The sequence below is a fragment of the Diadema antillarum genome, unplaced genomic scaffold, assembly GCF_040938485.1.
Source record: "Diadema antillarum isolate AM-2024a unplaced genomic scaffold, OU_Dant_1.0 seq00001215_RagTag, whole genome shotgun sequence".
Taxonomy (NCBI): Eukaryota; Metazoa; Echinodermata; class Echinoidea; order Diadematoida; family Diadematidae; genus Diadema; species Diadema antillarum.
Genome location: NW_027272007.1, coordinates 122,903 through 150,623, shown reverse-complemented (window position 1 = coordinate 150,623; position 27,721 = coordinate 122,903). Strand labels below are relative to the sequence as shown.

Genomic DNA, 27,721 nt, shown 5'->3' with positions numbered 1-27,721 from the left:
ATAGAGAGAGGGAGAGATATTGAATTCAGGTGGTTGATGATACCATTTCAAGCTGGGAGAGCGTATCGCGTGGATCTTTCTCTTCTCGAGCTGGTGCTAATTACGCATGGCCAAAGAAAGGACTCCTTGTTGGATTTGCCGCAGACTCACGTTCAGTTTTTCTTTCTGGTGTTGTGTGCTTTACAGGTCTTCTCAGTTGGATACTTGTCTTGGCTGCATGTGTGCGCAAGGTTTCCAGTAATTTTCTTCAACTGCTGCAGAGGTAAGATGATTTATTGCATAAAAAGGCAGCTGATCACAGGGGAAAAAAATATTGATAAAGATCCAATTAACCTTAAACTGCATGAAAGTTTGCATATCGTTTAATCCAAAACCTCCTACTATCTGCATTTACTACATTGACCTGGACTTTGTGGTTTGTAATTAAAAGTAAATAATGTATGTGATGTTGGCTAAAATAAGAACACTTTTTTAAAAATTCCAAATGAATTTCAAGCAAACTTGTGTGAATAAAACTTTCCAGCAAAAGTTAGCATTCAACATCTAAGATGTTAACCCTTCGAATGCAAGCATTTACAAATATTCCCAAATCAAATAATATATTGCTATGAATCAAAACTTCATTGTACTTGTAGAAAATACATTCAAATGCCTTTTTGTTTGGTTGTTTGTTTCAAAAGTAATGTAGGATTTGTGTGTGTGTGTACTCAATATTTGTGCTAGAAAGTTTTGTTTTTTCTCTCTCTCAATTTAATTTTCCTTCAGTCCTGTTGTGTTGATTCATTCTGTCATATTCAGACACTGAAATTGTTCATTGAACCAACTCTTTTTTAAGTATTGATAATCTGTATTGCACTTTTTAGCATCATCCTTCAGATGTATTAGACCATTTGACTGGATATTGTGTTTTGACTGTCTTTTTTCAGTTTTGCTCACAATTTAAAGTTGTTTCTCTTGTACCAGGCTTGGTTTTAGTGAAAAGTATTGCAAATTTCAATTTATATCCATCAACAGCTTTTCTGTATATTGGCATGGGTGTTCCCATTGCAATGTATTTTATTTTTCTTCTAATTGTACAAAAAAGGACAAAGTACAGTTCATAGCTTTGGCTTGGAAACAAAATTTTAAAAAGGTTATACATAATCACTAACTTGTTAACCCGTTGAGGACGAGTCCCGAGTATACTTGGGCAAGTGTCTATGGGAAATGCATGTTGTAGCAAATCAGCCCGTCCTCAGTGGGTAAAAGAACTAGGAATGTGGTATTTTAGAAAAGTATTGCATCAGGTAGTGATTTGTGCTTCAGAGTTGCTGTGTCAGTAACACGATTTCAACTCATCCTAGCATGATCCTGTAAGTCAGCACTTAAGCAGTGCTTTTAAAGGGGAAAAAGGAATAAGAAGTGGACATTATTTTACAGTAGAACTTGCATGCACTGAAACTGATGTGATTCCAACCCAACTAACCCAAAATGGATGGCCCATGTGGCATATGTTTTTAGATAAAGCAATCTTTGAATACATGCAAAATCAGGTTATTTTGATGACTTGATATACAAATTAGATTGACCAAGAAAGTATGACAAAGCTGTGGGAGGTTTCATTAACTCCATAAAAATTTATCATTTATTGCTAATGTTAGTTGACAGGATGGTCATTTTGGCACACAAATAACTGCATAGGTGGGACTACATTGTATAATGCAGATTTTTACAAAACAGTGAAACATACATGTAGTTTTTTATAATACCCTTAAGTAAAGTGAGAAGCGAACAGTTTGAATTTGATGTCTTGCGCCGATGAGGTAGAATATTGATTATTTCATATCATACATTGTCAAGGGGGAAATGGTGATCTGCAGCCAGTAGATTTGTCTCTAACAATGTAGAAGCAGAGGTCATAGATAGCGATCACGGTAGGAAATATTCGCACAACGGCTTATTACCCATGAGTGCCCAGCCTTATGAATTCACTGGAGTGCAAATGTGCTCTGTGATGCTGAATTGGATCATCAGTTTGTTTTTTCAACATGTGGTTGTTTGTGCAATTTTTTTTTTAAATTCTTTTCATTCAAGTAACACAATCTGGCAGTGTTCTTTCAATTCATTCCACCCGTGACCAACAGACCAATAGTGATTCTCATAAATGCCTGATAAGCTTTTATGTTTTGCTTTTTTTTGTGGTCATTTTGGTATAGTTGCAAAAGCTCATTTCAGCATTTGTACACATATTATATGTTACATATTTTGAAAACACAATCAAAATGATAAACAAGTCATGTACTGTTAGAAAACTACAAAGAAAAAACATGAATGAGCTGAGGTACATTGGAATAGAGTACATTTGTGTACAGAAGGGTTTTTGTATTCATGTATAAAGCTGCTAGAAAGCAGGCACAGCATGTAATATGCAGAACTGTGAATCTTCAGTAGTATTGGAACAGCAGTGCTGAAGGCATGCTTAAAGTAACAGGTTCCTTTACTGGAACATCCTCATTAGGCCTTTATGAGTTTATATAAGAAGCCCTCTTGTAAGCATCTCATAAATGTAAATTACACCTTGGGCTGCTAACTGATTAATTAAAAGATTATTTGCATTCCTGACAGAACATACCCTGTTGGGATAATGAGAAAGAAGAAATTAATTATCTGCATAAAGGCAGCATGGTGTGGGAGTGGACTTGGGAAACAGTGTTAGGAAGAAAACAGCTCATCTCTTGTAGTTTTCAAATCTAAAGCTGACATGCTAATGAACAGACACAGACTTTTATTGGGCACCACCAAATAACATGCGCAAGGTACTATAAGAAAATCTGCATTGCAAATACGGAGGTGCATATCTAGTAGCATCCATAGTCATGTAGCTACACCCCATGAATATGTTTGGATGCATCATTAGCAGATAAAGTCTGATGATGATCCTCATTTCTCTGTATTCCTGATGAGGCAATCATTTTGTTTTTCAAATTCATCAGCACTTGACGTTAAGCAGAGAGTCAGTCCCACCCAGTAGCCGTGCACTTGATTAAGATAATCACATGTATTTTTTTTTAATGTGTGTGTTTGTGTGTGTGTGTGTGTGTTTGTGTGTGTGTGTATTTATAACATTATGTTTAGAGGGAGACAAATTGAAGAAACTCACACCTGAACCTTCACCCCTGTGAATAATATCTTTCTTTCATTTAATATGCCTTGTCCGCCTTGGACTACTTAACATTCAAGAATGTCGGAATTTCGGAGCTTGGGTATTTGTTCCATGTTCATCGTGTCACTTCCGGCAACCAGGGACAGCCTGGTGGTAGTGTCGCTGCCCGGAAAGCAGTAGATGACAGGTTCGAGTCCCACTGGTTCCTTTTTTCCAACATGTTTATTAATTTACAGATCAGCAGTTGTGACCGTAACAAATTTAATTTGTAGAGGGAGACAAATTGAAGAAACTCACACCTGAACATTCACCCCTTTGAATAATATCTTTCCTTCATTTAACATTATGTTTATGAATTATTTTTTTATTAACTGATGTATGAAAGGCCAATGAGATAGACAAGATCAATGTATGAAGTATGTGCTCTGTGTAGCTCTATCCTTGGCATCATCGGCTAATCCCCCCCCCCCCCCATTGATACAGGTAGGCATCAGGTTTTAGGTATCTGTGTGGTTAATGGGTGCCTTTAATGGGTGCCTTTAATGGTGAGGGTGAATGTTATGCTGACATCTGCTCTTTGAAGTCAATGCACCTGTTTCCTATCAAATTTTAGTGTGCATACGTAATATAAAATAATAGATAAAATGCATCGTATAGTATGCAATTTGCAGGGTTTTCTCCCCTTTTTTTTTCATTCACCAGACTTTTTTGGTGCTGCTTGTAGAAACTTTCCTAATGCACACTTCATTTGCTGCAAAGGCCTCCAATGTGTGGCTATCCCAAAGCTTTATTTCAGTCACAGAAATAATGAAAGAAAAGGTATAGTTATAATGAGCTTCAAACACAACTGATCCAATTTTTCATGTGCCAAGCTATGATGTACGTATGAATATGCGTACCCACCATACAAAGCTTACAGGTATTCATACACATCATGTCGGATGACTGACTTAATTAATCGATTCGTTAGCTGTGTTTATTGATTCGGGCCAACTCATTTCAGTATTTTTAGACCAGGGCTACATGGTAAATCAATTTCACTGTACCATCGCTGGCACGTTACGATGTTCATCAATGCCAGCGGCAGAGGGAGATGGCATTTTAGGGTCACACAGCCAACAAGCAGAAGCTGTGTCGGAGACTGGCCTTATCTTAGAAAGGGGGATATTTCCATGGCAAGCAGCCTCTGTGAAGTCCTCCCGACAAAGGTGATAGTGGCTTAATCCTTCTGCTATCCCTGGATATGAAGCTTCTCTTACCACAGGGGGCAGCAGAATCAGTTCAGCTTCAGGACAAAGCTTATCATATTTGTGATATATCTCAAGCATGCTCTCATGGTTAAGCTCCATTGATCTATCCCGCACACATGACATGGCTCAGATGTCCGGCCATTATGCTGCATTAAAGTGTTGGTAATCAATAAACCAATTAAAATGGTTTCATTTTCTACGTTTGCATGCATGTTATTAGGCCAGGGAACAAAGCCTTCTCAAATGAAAATTGTTCTGTGGCGGATGTAGGTGAAATGGGGCAAGAGAAATGTATGAAGTTGACAGTTTTCAAGTGAAATGCTTTGACCAAGAAAAGAAGTCTCTTTTATGTGTGGTCCGTACTTTCTTTACTCACTTGATTCATAGCGGGAGAGGGTCGCACGGACAATTTGCTGCCACCTTAGCGGTGGATTGGACCATGAGAAGATTGTGCAGTGGCCGCATTACAGTCGTCTTGCCCCCTAAGGCTAAGGGAGGGGCGTAATGATCTAGAGTATGAATAATTCATGAGCGCACTGGCTGAAAATGAGGAGTACAAAGCTAAGTGGTATAGGGTATGGGAGGAGGGGTAGGATAGGGGTTACTGCACTGAGTGCATGATATTTGTAGTGCAGGTAACCATCTTGTCTGCATTCAGATTAGTGAAAAGTTCAGGTAATCTCAACTTCTCATAACCACTATACAACCTTTGTACCTCCCTACCCTCCCCTTTGCTGTAAATCATACAACACTGTAATACAAACCGATGTATTCATACATTATGTTCATATCTGTAGCAACATGAATTGATTTGTGCTCCACATGTGACATGCAGATTATTCAAACTTCTTCCCGCAATGAACGGGACAATACCATAGAACCATGCTGCAGATATCAGAAGGGCACTTTGGCTATCAAACGATACGGACAGACTTATCTGAACATTTTAACGGTCCTCAAAATATTGCTTTATACATTTCATCTACTTGCTTACTTGGTACTGCCACTAAAGCAGTTCACAGAAACAGAATAGAGCAACATGATACCATGATACAGTCTTTAAACTTTGAGGCAGTTTATTTGGGTGTGATATATATATATTTTTTTAATATCCTGTAATTTTTAACTTGGCAGCCTGTGGCAGCATTGGGGTTGCTACCGCATACAGACTCTGCAATCTGTAATTCTATTGAATTCACCTGAAACACCTTTCCCTCCTGCAATATCTGATATGAGATCTGATGTAGAATCTGGCTAAAGTTCCCCAGCGTGCTATTAAATGCATAACTTGACATCAAGCTGAGATTATTCCTACACAGTACATGCATCACATGATCGTAGTATATCATAAACTTTTGAGTTAATTGAATCCTTTACAGAGACTCTTTGTGAAATGACGTACCAACTTCACTGGTACAAAACTGATACAGGATGCAATGCAGGCTGGGCCATGAAGTATTGATGGAGAGTTCATGCTAAATGCATGGATTTGAGGAAACGAGTCTGCCACACACCTGCTCATCTTCATCAGCTCATATGGTGATGCCTTTCAGTGGTGGAGCTCGTGCACTTCTTAACCTTTTGGTCCTCATGAGAATTGTAGGTAGGGTGGATGAATGCTGTGTCTGTACCAGACTGATATCAAAGAGTTTCGGTATTTGATTTTAAGCTGCATTCTGTGCCATCTTTTCCCAATTGATATATCAAAGACTTGGAGACCAGATTTTAATGAGTGAGAGTCTTCTGTGGTTTGTAAATTGTGTTGTATTTCCTTCGTCTTCGAGCAAATGTTGCAAATGTGTTGGACCGTAGCACTCTAGCAGTTGTACAAAATCTCAAGAACTGTGCACTGAATAGCCAAGTGCATGATATTTGTATTTGACCCCACATAATTGCACCGCATGTATCAGATTACTCATTTCAATGAGCTCACTTTCTGTTGTGCTTCACAGGTAATATGAAACAATGGCTCTAAGACCATCATATTGGAGACACATTGGTTGTTGACTGTAGAACTTGACAGCAGTGAGCCCTCATAAGAATAACTATCCAGAAACATGATTAAGTAAAATGAAGAATAACAAAAGTATAGCTCTAGATCCAGTGAATCAGGAAGGGGGGGGGGGGGGGGGGGGGTGGGGACAGGCCCTATATCTTCCGAGTGAATCCTATATATAGTTCAGGCTGCACACCTGTGCTTAGTCTCAGCCATCTCCCCAATTAGCCCTCCCTGCATCCACCACGGTTAGCAGACTCTTTCCAGGAAACACCACCAATCATCTCTCCTCCGCAGAGAATCCCTAGCGATGTCAAGGATCATCGCACAATTTATCAACTTCATGATGAATTTCACTCTTCTAAAAGACAGACTCGGAATCAGAGAAAGTGCAGGGGGGGGGGGAGAGTGAAGAGACAGACTGAAAAAAAAGAGAGAAGTGATGAAAAGTCTTGCTCCAAACCACAATATAATCACACACATGATTTGGTCCACTGGAAGAAGTTAGGTATTGACTTGCGAGCGTACGTCAGTCCATCATCTTGTTAATTAATAATCGCGCCTACGGGATGACATCACGGCTGTGATCATGGCAATGAGCCGTAATTACGGACTGCTTGTAACGGAAGTAGCGGATCAAGTCTAGGCCGGGATATTGACTGCTCCATTGATTGACGATTCATCTCAATGAGCTTGTGTGTACCGAAAGGACTATATTACTCTCAGCACACACCGATATGAGAAGGGGATCAATAAGGGAAAATTTTCATAAAATGCTAGTGTACCTGTTAATATTGTCTCAATGTCTTGATCTCAAACTTGAATGTTAGGATCAAATGCAGTTATAGCTTCTCCCCTTTCTACCACTCTCGCTTATAGAAAACATAAAATGATAGAAATATGTTAATAAGATGATTAGTTGGTCACTCATTTGCCTGATCGTATTTGATAATTGGTTGGTGTAATCTCACAAATGTATATTAACTATATGAGCTCTCATTTAGATAGGAAATTGTGCCATTTTAAAAATTTTCATTATTGTTATTTTTCTTTCTTTGAGAACTTCTCTAGACTGTACTGGTACATCTATAGAGGTTCCAATGAAATCAAACTTCTTAAAGCCAGAATGGCATAGGCTGTACAGTTACCATGGTATGACTACTTTATTGCTCTGTTTTATGCCAGTGACAGTGTTGTCTGTCTTGAGCTGTATCACATTACACTTATGTAGCTGCATGAAGTTCTGCATGTGTTGACCAACAGGACAAAATTATTTTATCTACAGAGGATTGCAGTTGAAAGATTTCTGTCAAATATAACATTGTTAATCTGTCATCCAGGATAGAAATATTGTCTGACAAATAAAAATTACCTGAGTGTTTCTTTTCTTGACAAGATATCTGGAATGATGCATGTCCCGACTATCTGGTTGCTGCTTGATACTTCACAACCACTGATTTCAAGCCTAGTATAGAGCCTGATTGAAATTTTCAACACACGCATGATGGATGTTTTGCCATAATGTCATCATTTTTTTAGTTGTTCTCCTGTGGGCAATATGGTATTTTTGTTGTTGTTGCAGAGTTATTTGGTTTTTACTTGGATTACAGTACGTGAGCTAGCACACACTCTGACCCAAGGAGAATAGAAAATGAGACCTAATTCAGAGAAATAGATACATACCCTGTTCATAGTTGTCTTTCCATTTTACTCCAGATCACTTTCTAGTTTGATAGAGTATACATCATTATATCTATGACTGTGGTCCCAGAACTGTCGTTATACAGGGCTGAGGAAATCATATTGCATAACTGCAAGCATGTCTACTGTACAGAGTGTAGATCAAATCCATTGTCCCATTTGGTATCTGTGTACATCACAGGAAAGTAAAACAACTTCATTGCTTTATAGAATACGCCTGCTGTACATTTTGCAATTTGCTGTCAATTTGAGTGGGTTATTTCAATGTCTTAACCCGTTGAAGACGAGTCCCGAGTATACCCGGGCAGGTTTTTATGGGAATTGCGTGTTGTAGCAAAATCAGTCTGTCATCAACGGGTTAAAATCTATTGCTGCTCCCTCCTCACAAGAATAGTCTCCTTGATCCTTGTATCCTCAGTTACAACCAGACATGTTGTGATGTTGAATCATTGTTTGTGAAATACCAAATTATGGGATTAAATAAGTATGTCCAAATCGTTTTTGTATAAAAAGTACCGGAATAGAAGCTGTAGGTAAATCTAATCAAATCCCCTCTTCCCATCCCCCCCCCCCCCAAAAAAAAAGAGAAGAAAGAGAGAGAAAAAAAATGACAAACTTGATTTCAAATACTTCTTTAAGATTGACTTTGAGGTTGAAATTCCTGTAATTTTCCGGCATACCGAGTGACGCTGCTAGCTGTTGTGTCATGGCTTATGAAAAGCCAAGTGGTACAGACTTGACTAATGAGAAGTGCGTATTTCTCCAGTGATGGTCAATTTCAGAGTGATTGTAAATACACCATTGCAAAGTGAGGACTAATGAAGTCTCCATTAGGCAGGGAATTGGATCACTCCTTGGAGTAAGATGAGAGGAGACACCTTGGAGATGTGCTATCTCACTTTTTTTCGTCACACACACTGGAAGCGGCATTAGAGCGAGTACAGCGCGAGTGCAAGGAATTTCTTTTAGGGTTGCATATAGACATTCAGCTGAGTTGTTAATAAAACGGACGAATATGCGTAATCAAAACTGCTTGAATTCGTTTGTGCTTGTAAAGAAAAAAAAATCAAAAAGGGAAGGGAAGTGTGCTTCAGTTTGTCAAGCAAGTGAACATCTTAAAATCAGGGATGAGTAAAGATGACTTTGAGTGTTCAGAAATCACGCTGAATCACTTCCTTAAGGTTGCAAATGAAATACAGCTTGTAAGAACTTATTAACTTGACTTGTACATCTCATTTTCTTGCAAGTGACAAACTTTTTGCATTTTTTACTCTATTTTGTTGAAACCCTGACACAGAGACTCCAACCCAAAGCACCTCCTGATCTGGAGAATCTCCCGCCTGAAACCCCTAGCAAACGGGAGACTCCAACTTGATGTGCGTGAAGCGCGAAGTTCCTAGGGTTCTAGATGCTCTCTTGTGCTATCTAAGGCTTATTTCTTTAACACACGATAGAAATAAGTAAGAAATCCTTTCCAACAGGAGACAAAGAGCCAGGGCGGGAGAAATTAAATTTCAAACGGGAGAACGGGAGATTTTGCAAAAATGGGTTTTTCGGCGGGAGATCTCCCGTCGAAAACGGGAGAGTTGGAGTCTCTGCTGATATTAGCAGATTGTAGACTTTGAGCAGTACTATTATGAGCAATGGAAAGATCACAGCATTGCCATTATGTAGATGAATATAATCAATTACTCAATTATGATAATTTTATGTGGGTTACATGATTAAAATTCCTGTAATTGTTTCGCAGAATACCGGTATCCATATTTTCCCTATTACATCATGCTGCTTGTGTGGGATACATGTAAGTACTGAATATACCGAATATTTCGCAAGGTTTTTATTTTCGCGAATTACGCAAGTCAGGTGCTATTTGTGAAATTAAAGACACACAAAAATATTGACTGTGATCCCGAAGTGAATGTGACGTACGCGTGTACTCTTCTCCGTTCAGTACAGGGCTCCACGATCGTGAATCTGACCACTCGCGAAATCGTTAGGAATTCCTGATTTGCAAAAATTTAGACTCGCGAAAATATATGGCGTATACAGTACATGCTTCAATGGAGTGATCAATGTGAGGCTACAACTAGTACCAATTGAGTGTACTGAGTTCACATCTTAGGTAGAAAGCTTGAAGCTCCTTTTACTTGACTTCAGGTTGTGACGTGGCACCAGTTTTTTGTTTGCCAAAATATATTACAAATGTGTCATTATGTCAGTAGTTTTTTATGTTTTGTATGGACCAAGCATATGATTTTAGTACTGGTATAATGGTATAACTGGTAGCTATAGGACTCCTTGTATGAGCACCTCTCCCCACAAAAATCTTATAAAGTTGCTGATTCTTAAAGTTCTGATTTGGGTACTTTCATTCTCCAGTGACAGAAGGGATGAAAAGCCAACCAACAGATTCACATAGATTTGAGAAAATTGGCTCTGAAGTTCAGATGCTGTGCATAAATTAGGCATTTATAAACACAAAAGCCAATTCACAACATTATTGCAACATACTGCATAAATCAGATTTTTTTTTTTTAAACATTTTAAAGAGTTTGGTATCAAAACTCAATTATATTAGAGTTGAAATATAATTCTTTTATTATTGATTATAGCAAACATCTTACCTTTTTTAAGCCAAATGACTGTGTTTTGCAATTCTTTTGGCCTTTGTGTCTGTTACTGTATCAGGTGAACATGGAGATGAAATATATTCATGCTGACTATTTTGTGCAAACAAATGAACAAAGAAAATTATAAGATCTTGAGATCTGTTCAGAGATATTTTTGGTGTGTTTTTATGTGATGATTATTCCTATAATCCTCTTTATATATTGTAGCATGAGGTTCTTTACTGTCTTCACCTTGTAGTTTGGGGAGTTACAATGCAAGACATATGTAGTTATAAGGGTTTTAGCAGATTTTGTTTTCTAACCACTCTCAAATCTAAACAGCCAAGGGGTGGACACATGATTCTAGTTAGTGTCACATCCTGTTGTTTAAAAGTGACCTTTGTTTCAGAGCTCTCTTTCTTTCTCACTTTCTTTCTCTTTCCTTTTTTTTTTCTCTCTCTCACTTTGGCTGGGAGAGCTTCATGATTTCATGTTCTGTCAACAAAGTTCTGAGCAAAAACAAACTGAGTGGAATGCTGCAAGGGAGCATTCTATGTTTGCACATAACTGGATGCGGAGGAAGCCTGGTGCCATCCGATGATGCTAACAGGAAATGAATTTCAAGTTATGTCGTTACCTTCAGTGTGCATCAGTAATTTTATCATCCATGTGCAGAAAAGAATGCAGCATTCACTCAAATTATTTCATGCAAAGCCATTGCTGCACTGAGTTATTGCAGGGAGGTGGGAAGAGAGAGACATCCCCGGTTATTGTATCTGCTGGTATCTTTCTTCTGTACTGTGGGATGGGGAAAGTATTCAACCATTTACTTCGAACATCAAAGATTTTCATTCCGTGGACAAAAAACTGGCATGACAGAAATCCATGAGCAACACTACTTCATCCTGAAGTTGATTGGGATCGTGGATATTTCACGTTTCACCATTTCCAGTTGCCCTTGTGTGTTAATTTCTCCAGAATGCAAGCTGTGAGCCCGAATGAAGTATAGAGAACCGTGTTTGGACCAGCAGTGCACTTTCATTCCTTCTGTCCTTCCCTCTCTCAGGTCATCTCTCGCAGACAAATTTATTCAGTAAGGTTACCTCTGGAAACGAGCGCTGATGATCTTGTGTCGAGAGACGTACGCGTGTCCGTTTTTATTCAATTTCAGTAGGTGGTTGCAAGTGGCTCTTCTCTTTTGTTGTCTTTGCTCAGCATCCTGTGGTGGTTTTTTTTCTCCCCCTTTCTAAAATTTTTTGAGCTGACACAGGATGGATGAAAATGTCATGGCTACACTGATCATCACTGTGAGTCAGGTTGGGATTAGATTATGAGAATTTTTTTTTTTTTGGCACTCTCGGAATTTCCTGCCATGTCGGCTGATTATGTTTGAATTGGATCCAACAAATTCCCGACACTTTGCAGGAGAAAGAAGGCATTCGTTTGGCCGAGTGGGTGGGTAGAGGTGGGGTTGTGACATTAAGTAAGGTTGTATGATCTCCTGCATTGGTCATTCCTTTTTTCTGAAGGTAATCTACAGTTTATGTTAGGTTATTTATTATCATTTTGCACAAAAAAGAAATGATGATATTAACAGTTATGTCCATAAATATTTTTAAAAAGGGATAGATCAATATGTTAGATATATTCCGTTTTAAAATGGCCAATATTTGTAATTCAGGATTAGGGTCAATTTCTCAAATTTCAATCGGACATAATTAATGAGCAACTGAAATTGAGGTCATTTTTAACCATGGAATGGGTACAGTTGATTGCAGTTGCACCATATTTGTACAATAAGAGTGTGGTTTTTTTTTGTTGCAAAAAATACAGTAGACATTTCTATTACTCGAGTAAGTATGCCATGAGAAAGCACTTATTATGATAAACACAGCATATCTCAAAACGAACTGCAATTCAGACTAAAATGTCTTCTTTCCATTGAAAGCAGATCAATTTTTAGTAGTATTTTTTATTCTCAGTGGAATGCCAGTCTTTCATGCCCCACTACGCAGAGCATTCACAAGGAAAGACATGGCGATGAACATAAGTTAAAAAAAAAAAAATTGTCTTCTAAAGCCCCATGAAGGGGCCAGTCCGCTGGTTGGCATGGCAACCACTTTAAAAGGCAGATATGTGTAATCACATTTGGAACACTTTACTCCAATTCTTACTCAATCTAGGGAAATGCATAATGACAAAATGATTTCCTAACAACTGCATAGGGACCAGTGATTGTCCAACAACTTTGGAACTCTAATGGATGGCTTAGAGTGCTCCTCTGCTTTCCTTTTTATGGCTTTCTCCTTTTTAATTTGACATCTTTTTATGGACAAGAAGGTCAGGATAAGAATCAAGCATTGTAACATGTATGTTAGGATTAATTTTAGAAAATACCTACAGGCACCAGAGGTATGTGACACTTGGAATAAAATGTCAATTCTGAGTTATTTTTCACATATTGCCCAGATCTGCAGAAGCTGTATAGATGAAGGTGAACAGTGATTTCCTGACTTTCTTTTTAAATCTTAAAGGGGATGGCTAGTAACCGATCAATGGGAATCAGTGGGAATGCTGAGGGATGATTGTTCCAATCCGTGTGGGATTCATTTAAGAGTACATTTTATATCTACTGTTGTGTGAAAATTATTTGCTTCAGAACGGTCTCATATTCAAGTAATGTGCAGATTAATGCCCCGTCACTGACCAGGTACGCTAACCTGGAAACATTAGACTGCACATTACTTGAATATGAGACCATTCTGAAGCAAATAATTTTCACACAACAATAGATGTATAATGTACTCTTGAGTGAATCCCACAAGGATTGGAACAATCATCCTCCAGCATTCCCACTGATCAGTTACCAGCCATCCCCTTTAAAGTAAGTATATTGTTTTGTAAATTGGACTTTAAAAAAATTTGTTGGGTGTTGGAATTTGAAATCAAGAACCACAGTGATACACTGAGAAAGAATTGTCATTCCTTGTCAAGAGAGAACAGAGAAATATTCTACCTTGGAAATGATCAACACTTGCGAGGCAATGCTTTTTCAAGTTGTCAATTTTTTAAATAATGCAAAACTCTCGAGAAAAGGAAAACACTGAGATATAGCAAAAATAAAGTAAGTAAATCGGCCCTGTGTTCAGATTTAATCTATATACATATTTTGTGGAGTCATAGAGGAAATTGCTTTAAAAAATACCAACACAAGTTACATAACAAAGCCAAAATAAATGCAACAGGTGTTTGGGTGCTTTAATCCACAGGTTAATTGTTCAAATAAGTTGGTGTAGTCAAAGGAAGTAGCGAAACCTACACAGAAAATTAGATTATAAAATCTACATACATGGCTGCTTGAACACTTTTTTCCATCACTTTGCCATGGGAGAAAAAGGACTGTTTCATTTGTAACTCTGCAACTGCCTACTTCAAGTGGCATCTACCGTCAAAAGAGTACTGTTTTAAATTAGGTTAGCCATTCCAGTGCACAGCCTGAAATGACAGAATATTCATGCAGAAATGCTAATATGACTAGAATTGTTGCTGTAACTCAATTGCGAAGTAGAAATGTGCATGTAACGAAACTTCACAGAGGCATATTATTTACAATTCATAAAAGTAATTTGCCAGCAAACAAGTAGTGAGAGAAAACAGGTGCTCTTGAGTATGATTGTAACCTGCCGTTTATCACAGGAAACCCCCCCTCCCCCCCCCCCCCCCCCCCAAAAAAAGAGAGAAAAAGTCAGGAGGTAACAGGTGCATCAGACTCAGTTGAAGGAAGAGAAGACGAAGACGTCACTGAAATACATTGTAATTGCAGTCTGTATTATCCTCAGTCCCAAAGTTAGGAGATGGTTCATGTGGGCTCCCCTTTGCAGGAAGAGTACCACAGTGTCCCACTGGTAAGGAATTGTGTTGTGTGAAAGCTGTCAACATTTCAAGAACATTTAATAAACTGTAACTTGCTCATGAAATCATGGCATGTTTTCTTCATTTCATCATCTCATGGTATGTATGTTTTCTCTTAGCAGAAGAAAAAAAATGCCTGAAATTTACTTGAATGTGACATATTTTTATATTCAACAATGTTCCATCATGAAGATTAACTGGAAATGATAATTGCAAAGCATGGGAAATTTGCACATGAGCATTATGGTTATAATTTCATCAGAAGCGGGACAACATTATTCTGATTGTTTTACAGTAGACACCGCAACTCTGAAAGTTTCTTAATTTTAGATGTCAAAGTTTATTATCGTAATGTGATACAGCATGACAGCCTTTAAGGAATTCTTTCTAATCAGGCTTGTTAGCAACCTAATAAAGATGCTTGTAAAGTGTGCAAGTGCTGGTAAGTACAGCTTGTTCTTTTCTTCAAGCTAATTGTTTACCATGGAGCAGGGTCAGGATCCATTTATTGCCATCATGTCGTAACCAAATGAATTTGCTTTGAATAAAACCTTGTTTGTACAACACACTCTGGTTACACTCCCACCTAATTAGCGCTACATCGCAACGCACTGTGGCCATCCACACAGACCTGCTGAATTCATTAGCAGGTTGACAGATCATTGCATCATCACAAATATCAACCAATCTCTCCCTCTCTCTCTCTCTCTCCTTCCTTCTCTTTCTCTTCTTTGAATGTCCTACAATACTCGCAGAAAATTTCCACTCTTTGTAAACCATTACACTGTCTGGACAGTCTTTATTCATCTTTCTCCTGTACATTATTTGCTGAATATATAATAATAGTATTAATAATAATAGTGATGATAACAATAATAATAATAATAATAATAATTTTAATAATAATAGTAGTAGTAATAATAATAATAATAGTAATAAAGATAATAATAATAATAATAATAATAATGATAATAATAATAATATTCCCAATTTCTTTGCTTCTGCTTTTGCTGATGCTTCTCTGTCCTTCCCTCTCTTTCTTTCTATCTATCTATCTATCTATCTATCTGTCTATCTATCTATCTATCATTCTATTTCTCTATATGTCTGCATTTCTCATCTCTCTATTTCTCTTTCAGTCTATCACTCTTTCTCTGTCTATCTCTCTACTGGTATCTCTCTATATCAATCTGTCTCTGTAACTATGATATCTTTATCTCTCTATCTTTCTATCTGCCTATATTTCTATCTCCTTAATTATCCATTTATCTCTGTCTGCCTATATCTCTCTAATTAGTTCTCACTCTTGTGTTTACTTTTGTCAGTGGTTGCCAAGAAGCTGAGTGCATGTACTGTATGCCTTAGCTGGAGTGGTGGTCTTGTCTACTGGAATTTGCACAGTGTTTGTCCTCTTAATGATAATCCTAATGCAATTAAGGTACCAATGTGGGATGGAAAGAAATCCTGCGTAGTAAACAAGTGACAATGTAATAGACAGATCACATTAAATGACGTCTGTTATGCATATATATTAAAACATTGACAGAGATGTAGATTTTCTTTTTATAATGCCTATACAATAACCCTTGCATGCATGTAGCATTTTATGCCAGCACTATGATGATAGTTTCAAAAGAAGAAAGAAAGATAGAAACCAGTGATAAGCACAAGGCTGATGCCAAGTAAAATCAAGGTGATACAAATGCTGCACAGTGTCTCATATATATCTTTCTTTTGTTTCAAAGCTATTTCTCTGTGTTTTTCTCAGTAATTTTTCATTCAAAAGGAAGGCAGAGTAATATTCTTGTATACACAGTCTGTGTCATCTGACCATGACATGCTTTTACTGAACTTTACAAAGCTGAACGACATTGATTTCTATTTTCATACTGCAATAAAAGCAAAAGGTGTCCTGCAAAATGTCTTGGAGCATGTATTTCATATATTATCTGTCACTTCAAGGAATATTTCAATCACAGTATAATTCATATAAGGTACATCATTTCTTGATCGACCTCATTGCACTGTTACATGAGGAAGGAGAGAGGAGGGCAGTATACACATGTACACTTGTAGAATGTAACATGGGTGCAGAGAAGAAGAATATATGTTGTTCATGTGATGTCTGGTTCTAAAACGGACAATTTTATGCATGAGGTAAGTGAGGGCACTGTTTACACATACTTGTAGCCACAGCGAGAGACTGTGGTAAATGTGGAATTGAGGCTTACCAAACTTTAACCCGTTGAGGACTAGTCCCAAGTATACTCGGGCAGGGGTCTGTGGGAAATGCATTTTGTAGCAAAATGGGGCACTGTGATGCTAGAAACTCACAGATATTCCAAGTACCGCGGTAGACAAATTATACATGTCAAACTTGTTGCATTGGATAGCGTGCATATCTTAAGAGTTGTCCCTTGTGAATTATTTGGCTCACAACTGAGATTGTCACATCAGTCTTACCAGGCTGAAAAGAGCAAAATTCATAGAATCTTTCTGTGTAACTCTTAGAAAATCTAGAAAATGTGTTTCATTTCTCTCTCCCTCCCCATTGTGATGAGATATATATGCATTCTGTGAAGTATATATTGATCGCTAATTGTGCAAATTATCTGGTTATTATGTGCTTGGAGTATTGGGAGGTAGGACGCCCATCTTATTGCACCTACAGTGTAATGATGGAAAATGGATGGTGATAACTTGTACTCTTGTCATCTAAGGTCATGTAAGGGGAGACACATATTCATTCTTTTTGCATGGTCATATCAAGGATGAACAATGTTATGTTTAACCTTTATGAAGTTGGCATGACTTGTATTGCTGAGATCAATTAAAGTTGAGGGCAGATCAATATTCCTCATTTTTCATCACCGTCAAAATGGGGTTGGTCAATTGTGTTTATTAAAGCGTGTGATAAATGTTACTTGCCAATGTGTTCAACACTGCGTGCATTGTCACGATTGTTAAAAATGGCTGCGTTTACATCCGGTCGGTTCCCACGCATTATCGGATGTTGGTGCGGCATTGAAACTTCAGAAATGAGGCCAAAACTCAACAGAAATGTGCATAGGATGGTGCAGGACACTGAAAGACATGCTTTGCTGAGGCAGGAGGCAGGGACAGCCTTTTCTGGGAAAGTTTGTTTGTTGAAGCACACAACGGATGACATTACATGTCACAGGCATCAAATTTTGCTTGCGTGGGCCCACACAATCATCAGAAATAGCATTCCCTGTAGAAAGAGTTGGGCTTAAAAAGCAGGAAGAGTAAACTTCCCAGGTATTGCACTTTTAATTGGTCATGAGTACCACTCAAGAAGTATCAGACAAAATCAGGGAAGACAGTGGTTACAGATATATGCTCAAAAGTGAGTTCATGAGGAGTAGGGAAGACAAAGTTACTAGTTACTTGGAAAGGGCACTTAATACATGTAACTTATCCTCTTGCTGTTGCAAAGTTCAAGTTAACGTATGGATAACTCTTAGATAAAATACCTAATATTCATTGTATCATTTTGTACCTACATGTACAGCAATGCCTTAAAATTCATGATAACTTTTGTGTCTGTGATAACCCTCAATTATTGTCTTTACTTCAGGATGATTTACAGAAAGGAACATGTTTGTCCTTGGTGGAAAGTGATAATTTTGGATCATTTTCAGGTACCTTTCAAGTAATTTGGGCACCTTTTTAAATTCTTTGGCGGGAATTTGCAAGGATAGTCGAAATGAAATTCAACGGTAAGATCATATCCATCATTTGGAATTAGTCCACGGACTAAAACAAGCATGAAAGAGGAGTACCCTGCACTTATGCATGTCAGTGTGATTCAGTATTGGATGTTTGTTGACGCACGCGATGTGTGACGTGGGTTTGTGCAGTCAAAATTTACATAATTCACAGACAAGACTTGTGAATTCCAGCCTTCGTGTGTCATGCACCCTCCATTTATTGTAGGCTGCATTAAGATAAATCTTTGACTTTTAATTGAACACTCAGACACAAAATTGTATAAATGAACCTAGCATCCATAAAGACAGAGAATTGTTAAGTTGCATAACTCAAAATATCCTATTATACATAGGGCATATTCATGGTCCTTTTACCTGTGAGCACTGATAGCTTTACAAACTACTTTGCTGCAGTTTTAAAGAAAAAGTTTTTAAAGTGTTTTTTTTTTTTTGGGGGGGGGGAATTGGGGCAGAAGGAAAGTAAAATTGGAAAAGATGCTACCAGTGGTATTATCCTCTTTTCTGACAAAATACTAATTCTCAAATGTTCCTATCTGTTCCTAAATGTTCCTATCTTCATAACTTCTAATTTCATATATTTACTAGAGTTTTAAGAAAAATACCATTTAGCTATTAGATATGACCTTTTTTTTTTCTTTCCAAAAGACTTGCCATATGCAGTTATTCTATTGGAAAAAAAAATTGTGACAGAAATGTTTAGTGGTATATCAGTATAAAAATCTAGTGTCCATGTACACAGTATAGGTGAGGAAAGGTTTCCACATCCTTGCTCACCCGAGGGTAGGGGGAAAAGAAGAGCTTCCACGGAGAAGTGCCATGCTGCTGTTTTCGTAGAACTCTATTCCATGCGCGCCCACACAGACACACTTAAACCTGTATCGACGTTCCCTTTTCCATGGCATCTTCTGGCTTAATTGGGTGGTCAAATACCCAACTGTTTGTTGAGATGGAGTGTAAATTTCATCCCCAATTTCATCCTCGGGAGTGCATCTCCCGGTTACCTCTATAGCTTGTGGCAGCGGTGGCAGCATTCGGTAGCCATTGTTGTGCAAACATCCGGAGCTGTGTGGAGCGGAATACATATTGAGTAATTGTGCTAGATTGGCTTTGCACATCATTCCTTTTTTTTTTTCTTTTATCTTTTTCTTTTTTGAGTTGGGGGGGGGGGGGAAGATTCAGTGCAGAGTGAGAAAAGACACTTTTTTCGTTGTTGCTAGAATCAGCAGTGTGGGTGCACAATAGTATCTTGTGCTGTTTCCTGTATTCAGTAATGTTATCACTTTGGACTCATTACAGCTACTTTTGACCCTAACAGAAAAGGACACTTATTATCAGAAACACTTGATTTTTTTTTTCCAGGGCAACATCGTGCTCCTAGGAAATACATGGTTTAGATCAATATGAAATTTACGAATTTATTCAAATCCATTGCCAGGGCCTTTGTGTCACAATAATTAGGAGATTCCTCTATAAACAAAACTTGACATAGGAAAGATATGCAATGTTGACTTGTTAAAACATAACTTTCCAATGAAAAAAAAATTGTCATAAAAACAATGTCTTGGTAAATAGACAAGTTATATTATATCATTCTGTCATAATGCAACAGAATGATATATTGTAATTTGTCTATATATTGAGACATTGTTTATGACAACAACAAAAACTGAACTTTTAAAGATTCAGACATCTGCCAAACAATTATGCATCTTCATTTCTCTTAAAAAAAAAAACCTATTAACTCTTAATGTGCCAGGCCCAAAACCCCTAACGTGCCAGAGGTTTTTACCTAACGCCAGAACGTTTCGAAACTGCACTGACAATGAAATTTAAAACCGCCATATCTCTGAAACTATTGACTGTTTTGAATTGAGTTCTACACAACAATTATCAAGAAATGTTTGTTCTTTCGTGTCATGTAGTCAGTTTGCCATAATATCTCTCTGAACCTGAAATATTGCAGAAATAATTGATACATCAGAAAAATTATTAGAAATTATTGTGTAGTATGGAAAAAAAGAGTCAGTCGTGTTCTTTCTTCAATAGAACGCTCCCTTGACTCTGTGAGAAAGTTTTAGAGCAACATATCCTCTTTCAAATGATAACAAAATTGCGTTCTAGAATTGTATGATTCCAAAGATACAAGCAGTTTATTTTGTCTTAGCAATTTCTCTTTCTGCCTCAGTAATTCATTCCCAAATCTGAGTCCTTTAGTCCCAGATCCTGTATTTGAAACTGAAGTGATTGTCCCGGGCCCTGGAAGAGTGTCTTTTGTCCACTTGAGAAGGAAGAGCCTACTAATCCTTCTTTTGTCTAAGCGGACCACGGGCGGGGGTACTCTATTGAAATCGGCAGGTCTTTGTCCGCGCGCAATTCCTATGCTAGCGTGGGGACGATTAGTGACGTTCACCAAAACAAAAGGATGAAAGACTTGACCAACGAACGAAAGCTGACCCTCTTTGAGGGACAAAATCAAAAGAGCTTCCCGCAGGACAGCATCCAAGCGGAACAATGCAATGGAACCGCATAGACAATACACGCAGATTCAATAGCATACACACGTGTGGTTTACCAATGAGACTTTTGATTCATACACATCTCGCAGAGGGTGCGCTCGCTACGGATTTTCCCGACGCGAAAAAAATACATCTAGCTGAAAAATCATGTAATTACTCAAAATTTTCTAATGTAAGCATGCTCACATTTTCAGTGGAAACGATGGCTATGCTAATCAGCTACCACTACATATCATTGGCAGTTTCTTGGTGTAACACATTACGGTACCAGAAGAAATTAAATGATCAATGCTTTTCTCGCTCTTCTTAGTCGCCGATCGGCGACCATGGCACGTCAGGACTAAGGTCGCCGTTCGGCGACCATGGCACGTTAAGAGTTAAGAATATTATTTCAACAAAATTCAGAAAATTCAGAAAACAAAATTATTTTATTACCATCTGTATGCCACTTGTACCACTACATGTCATCTCTTGAAAGATGAGCACTGCATTATATTTTATAATATAGTGACTGGACTTCTGGGTAACTCTCATCTCATCAGAGCTCATATGGATGCTCTCGCAGGCATTTTTGTCCTTGTCTTTCAGACTAAACTTCCTGCCTACAAAACACACTGAACCTATTATCTGGTCTGTATCAAGACACATTATTACACCAGGCCCTAAATATTCTTTGTGTGCCTTTCAATATCAACATCGGTGTATCAAATTTAATTCAGTTTAATTTCTGAATTGTAAGCAGTGTATCATAAGATATTTTGCTGTTGAAGTACAACTTGCGATGATCTATTGATGCTTGAATACAGAACGGTGAAATGTGCAACAGAGTCTGATTGAATTTCTATGAAGTGTTTGTGCTGTATTATTTTTTTTTCATAATTTTTTTTTATACTAATCAGGAATTGTGAGACAATTGTAAACTTGGCGAGATTGGCAGTGGAACATCAGCATAAGAATGAGAGATACCTGGTAGATATCCCTTTTAAGTGAAGGAAGCATTAAGGAAGCAACATTTTGGCATACTAATTTTTAGCTCACCTGAGCCAAAGGCTCAAGTGAGCTATTGCGATCGCCCTTCGTCCGGCGTGCGTCGTGCGTCGTGCATCGTGCGTAAACCTTTTACATTTTCATCTTCTTCTTGAAAACCCCATGACCGATTTTCATCAAACTTGGCAGGTAGCATCCCTAGGGGGTTAGGAACTCAATTTATTAGAATGGGCACCATGCCCCACCCAGGGGGGCCCAAACCCCCCAAAATTAAGGAATCTGTAAAAATCTTCTCTAGAACCAGAAGTGATAGAGCTAAGTTAATACTATGAGTTAGTACATTGATGACTGTAGTTTCAAATTTGTTCATGGCAGAATCAGGGGTGCCCCCCTTGGGACCCAGGGGAGGGGTTCTAATGGGGCCTAAATTGTACATTTTCATCTTCTTCTTGAGAACCCCATGACCCATTTTCACCAAACTTGGCAGGTAGCATCCCTAAGGGGTTAGGATCTCAATTTGTTAAAATGGGCACCATTCCCCACCCAGGGGGCCCCCCTGGGGGCCCAAACCCCCAAACTGAAGGAATCTGTAAAAATCTTCTCTAGAATCAGAAGTTATAGAGCTAAGATAATACTATGAGTGAGTACATTAATGACTGTAGTTTCAAGTTTGTGCATAGGAGATCCAGGGATGCCCCTCTTGGGGGCAGGGGTGGGGGACGGTGGTTGGGAAGGTCCAAATGGGGGCCTGAACTGTACATTTTCATCTTCTTCCTGAAAACCTCTTGATGGATTTTCGTCAAACTTGGTAGGTAGCATCCCTAGGGGGTCAGGATCTCAATTTATCAAAATGGGCACCATGCCCCACCCAGAGGGCCCCAGGGGGCCCCAATCCCCCCAAATTAAGGAATCTTAAAAAAAAATTGGGCCCTTATTGTACATTTTCATCTTCTACTTGAGAATGCCTGGTCAAATTTTGGTAGAGCTGTGAATAATTTAGATAAGTGACTGCGTGAAAGGTGAACTTGCGATACTCGGGTGAGCGCTAGACCCGCGGGTCTCTTGTTTCGAATATCATTCATCTCCAAGAATTTACAAAAGATGTTTTTGTGAAGAAAAACATGAAAAGAATTAATGGCATAAACAATATCATCGTTATCTTTCAGCAAAAGTTATGGAAAGTGCGGGAGAGCATGTATAGGAAGGACCACCACATTCACAATATGTGGAGGTTATGAGACAGTTTTATCTCTGTGATGTAGGGGACCATTAAAGTCTATGTCGTGTGAGTGCCGCAGAGCCTGTAGGAAATTGAGTCTTAGCTGGAGTGTTTGCCTCGCTGCCTTATCTGCGACAAGGAGTCAATATTGACGAGGGGACAGGGCCACTTCCGTCCCCTGGACTCCTCTTCCCTGCTTTTCCCCGATAACGTGGACATCCTAGATGAATGCTTCAGTTATTGCTGCTATCATGTCTCTTGAAAAAAAAAAAGATGTCATTCCTCTAAGAATTTTCCTTAATTTGCTTATTTCAGAGGGTTTTTTTCCCCCTGTCGGCAACCAAAATTTTCATTCCTCTTGTGTGACCCTGTTCCTTTTTTTTTCTCTCTCTCAATGTCTTGTAAGAGATGTTAGAACATATTTGATGTCTGATTGTTGTTGTTTAGAGAAATATTCAATCATTGTAATTGTATCATCTGAATATAAATTCTTTGTGATTGATGTGAATGTGTGGGTTGGGTTTTTTCTTCTTCTTTTTTTTTTGGGGGGGGGGGGTAAGTACAGTGCGTTTAGCTTTATGATCTTTTTGGCACTTCGAAGGAATCTGAAGGCCAGTCTTAGCACTGCATTTCACACTGAAGTTGTGAATGAACCGTAGAAATATATATCACAAAGCAACAAAAAAGAAACTTGTAAATAATGATTATGAAAGAATAGTATATTCAGGGATGCACACTAACCCATTTCCTCTACTGGTCCAACCTGTCTGTCAGACCAGTAGGTGCCCAGTTTTTCCATCTTTTACTGGTCCATTCCAGAATAAGATACTGGTCAGACAGTGATTTTTACTGGTCAGGGACTGTCGGACCAATGCCAGTATGCAGCATTCGTATATTCATGTTTGTGGTGTTCCCATCATTTTATTATGACAGTTTGAATGAAATGTGCCTTTAAGCAGGGCTGTAGAGTTTCCCAACTCTCTGTGGTAATGGTTTGATGATTCATTCCAAGTCATCAATGTGTCTGATCATAATACAAGATGGATGATTTTCTTTTTGTTTTAATTTGCCAGCATCCTGTGGAGTATCCATGTAACAGCCTTGAAAAAAAAGAATCATTGTAAGCTTTAGGTTGTCCAGGATAGACTCCAAGAAGGCATTACTCTAATTAGTTCCAAAATCATGTTTTAGATGTGTACTTTCGGATATTTTCCTTTTACAAATGTTCTCTCCTTTCCTGAGTAGTCACAATGTATGTCATTGCGATTGTCAACAGAACTTCCGCTTTCATGATATGTTACCAAAAATAAACCAGTGTGTTATCTACTTTCATTTCCTGTACTCAACAGGAGCGATATTCTTTTGATAAGACTACATCTCACATCCTGTACCGAGAAGATTATACCTCGCATATGGATAAGAATACAACAACAAAACAATCCATTACCATCCCTTTCTATGCAAGCTTTCAAAATTTGAACAAAGGTGACTCTTTTGAAAGCATATTATTAAAACACACAAAAAAAATTTATGTCCATGCCATGATTTAGGCCATGAGACACAGTTTTCCTGGAATTCACAGGAAATCCTTCATAATGCCTTTAATAGTGGAGTTGAATTTGTCTGTAGATGCTTCAGAGGTGTTAGTCTAGTGCAAGGATAATTCTTTAAACTATTCAAAATGTCCATAGATCTAAGCTTTAAAACTAGCCTTCTAGCCCAGTCCTTTGGAAGAGACTTATGGCAATGTATCCTGTGGTTACTGTGATAATGAGCATCCAGGTGCTTCCTCAATGGCAACGTGTAGTTTCATAAAACTTAAAGTAACTAAAAGTCTACTGATGGGTTTTAAGTGGAAAACACCCTGAAGATTGGCAAAGCATTGTTACTACCCAAGAAAAATAACAGACCATCACACCATGTTTCCTCAAGAGACATGTCCAGTCCCAATGTTTTCCCCAGATATGTTAAGTGCATTTTGATCAACTTCATTTGCAAATTTGAACAATCGCAATCTGTCCTTGCCTTCCTGCCCACAGACTGACATTGCCAGCATTTACTCCGCCACTCGAGACTAGGAGATAGAAGACAGCATCTTTCCACGTCCAGGGAGACTTCGTACATTTCCAAGATGGCGGTCCACTGGGGAGGGGTCGTCGCCATAGTGATCTTCTATCTGCTGATCCTGGCCGTGGGCCTATGGGCCGCCAGGAAGGGTAAGGGGAGCAGCGACACCGAAGATGTCATGGTGGCGGGGAGGAATATCGGTGTGGCTGTCGGCATATTTACCATGACAGGTGAGTCATGTACTGAGCCTGGAGTATCAGTCAGAATTGCTTTTTTTTTCCCCACTATTTTTCCGTCTTTTTTTGTAATATCAAGAAAACTTTTCCATCTGCAGCCACCAAACACCTCTACAATAGCCACCCACTATTGATACAGCTGCTTCAATGACAACTAAATATCATGAATGCTTGTTAGATTAAAGGGGAATGAACCCCAAATTTACATGCGGATTGAGTGAATGTCAGTGAAAGTCAAAATCTAGTGAACTCACCCTTGAATGCTATATGTTTTTATTCAGGTTTAACAGCATAACAAGCATACTGCTATGTTTGGAAAGGTAAATTAGACACAGATACATGTAGTTTTGATGCAGAAAATGAACAGATATTAATAGAATATAAACTCTAATCTTTTGATCAAAGAAATTTCTCTGGCCAGCATGACACAAATGGACATGACTGCAGACACTCTTGTGTACATTTTGGGAACTTGGTGTACCAGGTTTCCATATTTGAGTTGAGGGTACTGGTTAAGTGAGCTCCGTCTTCGTCATTTCTGTGTGGACGTCATTGACTATCATTGAGATGCATCATGGGGAAAAATCTATCACTGTTGATGCAAGCGCCCTCAGTGTTCTGACTTTTTTACCCAGACTGATAATTTAATTGAATTGAATGTTTTCTTTGTCCACAGACAAGATTGGGAACATGACTTCCATTAGCATTAAAACAAGAAATACATATAGAAATTATTCAAATAACAGATACAGAGCACTCCCATTACAATGAACATGGTTTATTTCAAAATTTGTGTTACAACAAAATCAAAATTCAGGTCCCATGATTATCATCTATATGTCTTTATACACCATGCTGTTCAGTTCTAATGAAATTTTGTTGTAACAAGACTGCCAGTCCCAAGGTCTTTGTTATAACGGGAGTACACTGTACGTAATATACTAAACAGAAAAAAAAATCTGACAAGCAATGCATCTTATTAATTGATGGAAAATAAATTGAAAAAAAAAATGGTAACCTCGTAACATATGAAAACATGGTAGGAAGAAATAATCAATTTAGATAAAGTATTTAGGTAACTTGCAGATTTAATGAATATGCCATTGCTCTATGAAATAGACTTTTATTTGATAAAACTTTGGTAGCATTTTTCATCAATGTGGCATTTAAGGTAAAGCCCACTGATATCCATTCATCTGTTTGTTCATTTGTGTTTTGTTTCCACCTGGTAAAGAGGTTACTCATTTTGGGATGCGGTATGGTCACAATTTGCTCGTGTGTGGACAAGTTAGGACCATCACGGAACCGAGATATCTATTCCTGAATTGATGAATTGTTTGACTGGTCTGATTCCATCAGGAAAGAGGGGCTAATCCAATCAGACCAGTGAAAAGGTCGCACAATGCCCTTTCAACATTCTCACGTCAGCAGTAGATGTGAACTGGGCTGACGTACCCTCTGCCTCGCGAGAGCACATCACAACCCATCAGCTCTTCATTGAAAACATTAATGATAAAATCATATTTACAGGGTTCTGCATATCTTTGGGAAAATGCCACGGTCTTAAAGTCTCATGCAATGTTCTCGGGCAATCAATAACTTTTACCTTTTGTGTGCCAATGAGTCAAACGTTTACAAGTTTCACACAAATTCCTATGGACAGGTAGTTGATGTGATACACAAAGGTTTGATATCACTCCAAGCTCTAGCATGTTTGTTTGTTTGTTTGTTTGCTTGTGTTTGTTTGTTTGTTTGTGTTGTTTTGGTGATGCTGCTGCTGTTGTTGCTGTTATTGTCTATTAATTTGTTTGTTTGATTGTTTGTTTTTGGTTTTCTATTTCTTTGGAAGATCAAACATACCAGTGCTTGTGATGTAAGTTATGATAGGCACTAAAACTTATAACTACATGCTTAGTGGCTTGCTCAGTGCTTTCATGTTGGTATGGTATATCTGAGAAAGCTCATTTAGTTTTAAATTGTCAATTTATAAGCCTGCTTGTAAGATGGTAGTCATGATAGTGTTTCATTTTACATATATTACTGTAAAACGAGGAATGTTCGCGTGCATTTTAATTTCGTGAATTTCGCGAGCGCCAAGATTCGCGAAATTAAAATGCACGCGAAAGTTCTTGTCTACGCTATACGCATTGAATACCAGTGGTAGTTCGCGAAAATTTCATGCCGCAAAAAAGGCCGTCGGCTCCAATTCGCGAAAAATTCATGCCGCGAATATATAATGTTTTACAGTACTTGATGAGTAGAATACTAGTTTTGCAGGTCACTGGGCAGGTGTCTATACTTATTAGCAGGCCTGCTATATATGACCGCTGA

At 38.3% G+C, this 27,721-nt stretch overlaps 1 protein-coding gene across 1 annotated transcript in view; it reads left to right on the top strand.

The window, feature by feature from the left end:
- Positions 1-203: 203 nt before the first annotated feature.
- LOC139744858 (high-affinity choline transporter 1-like) overlaps positions 204-27,721 on the top strand; it is a 90,872-nt gene continuing 63,354 nt past the window's right edge. Inside the window, exons 1-2 of the mRNA XM_071655269.1 lie at positions 204-262; positions 25,127-25,384. Coding sequence (XP_071511370.1) covers positions 25,219-25,384 — 166 coding nt within the window. The 5' untranslated portion in view covers positions 204-262; positions 25,127-25,218. The remainder of the gene's footprint in view (positions 263-25,126; positions 25,385-27,721) is intronic.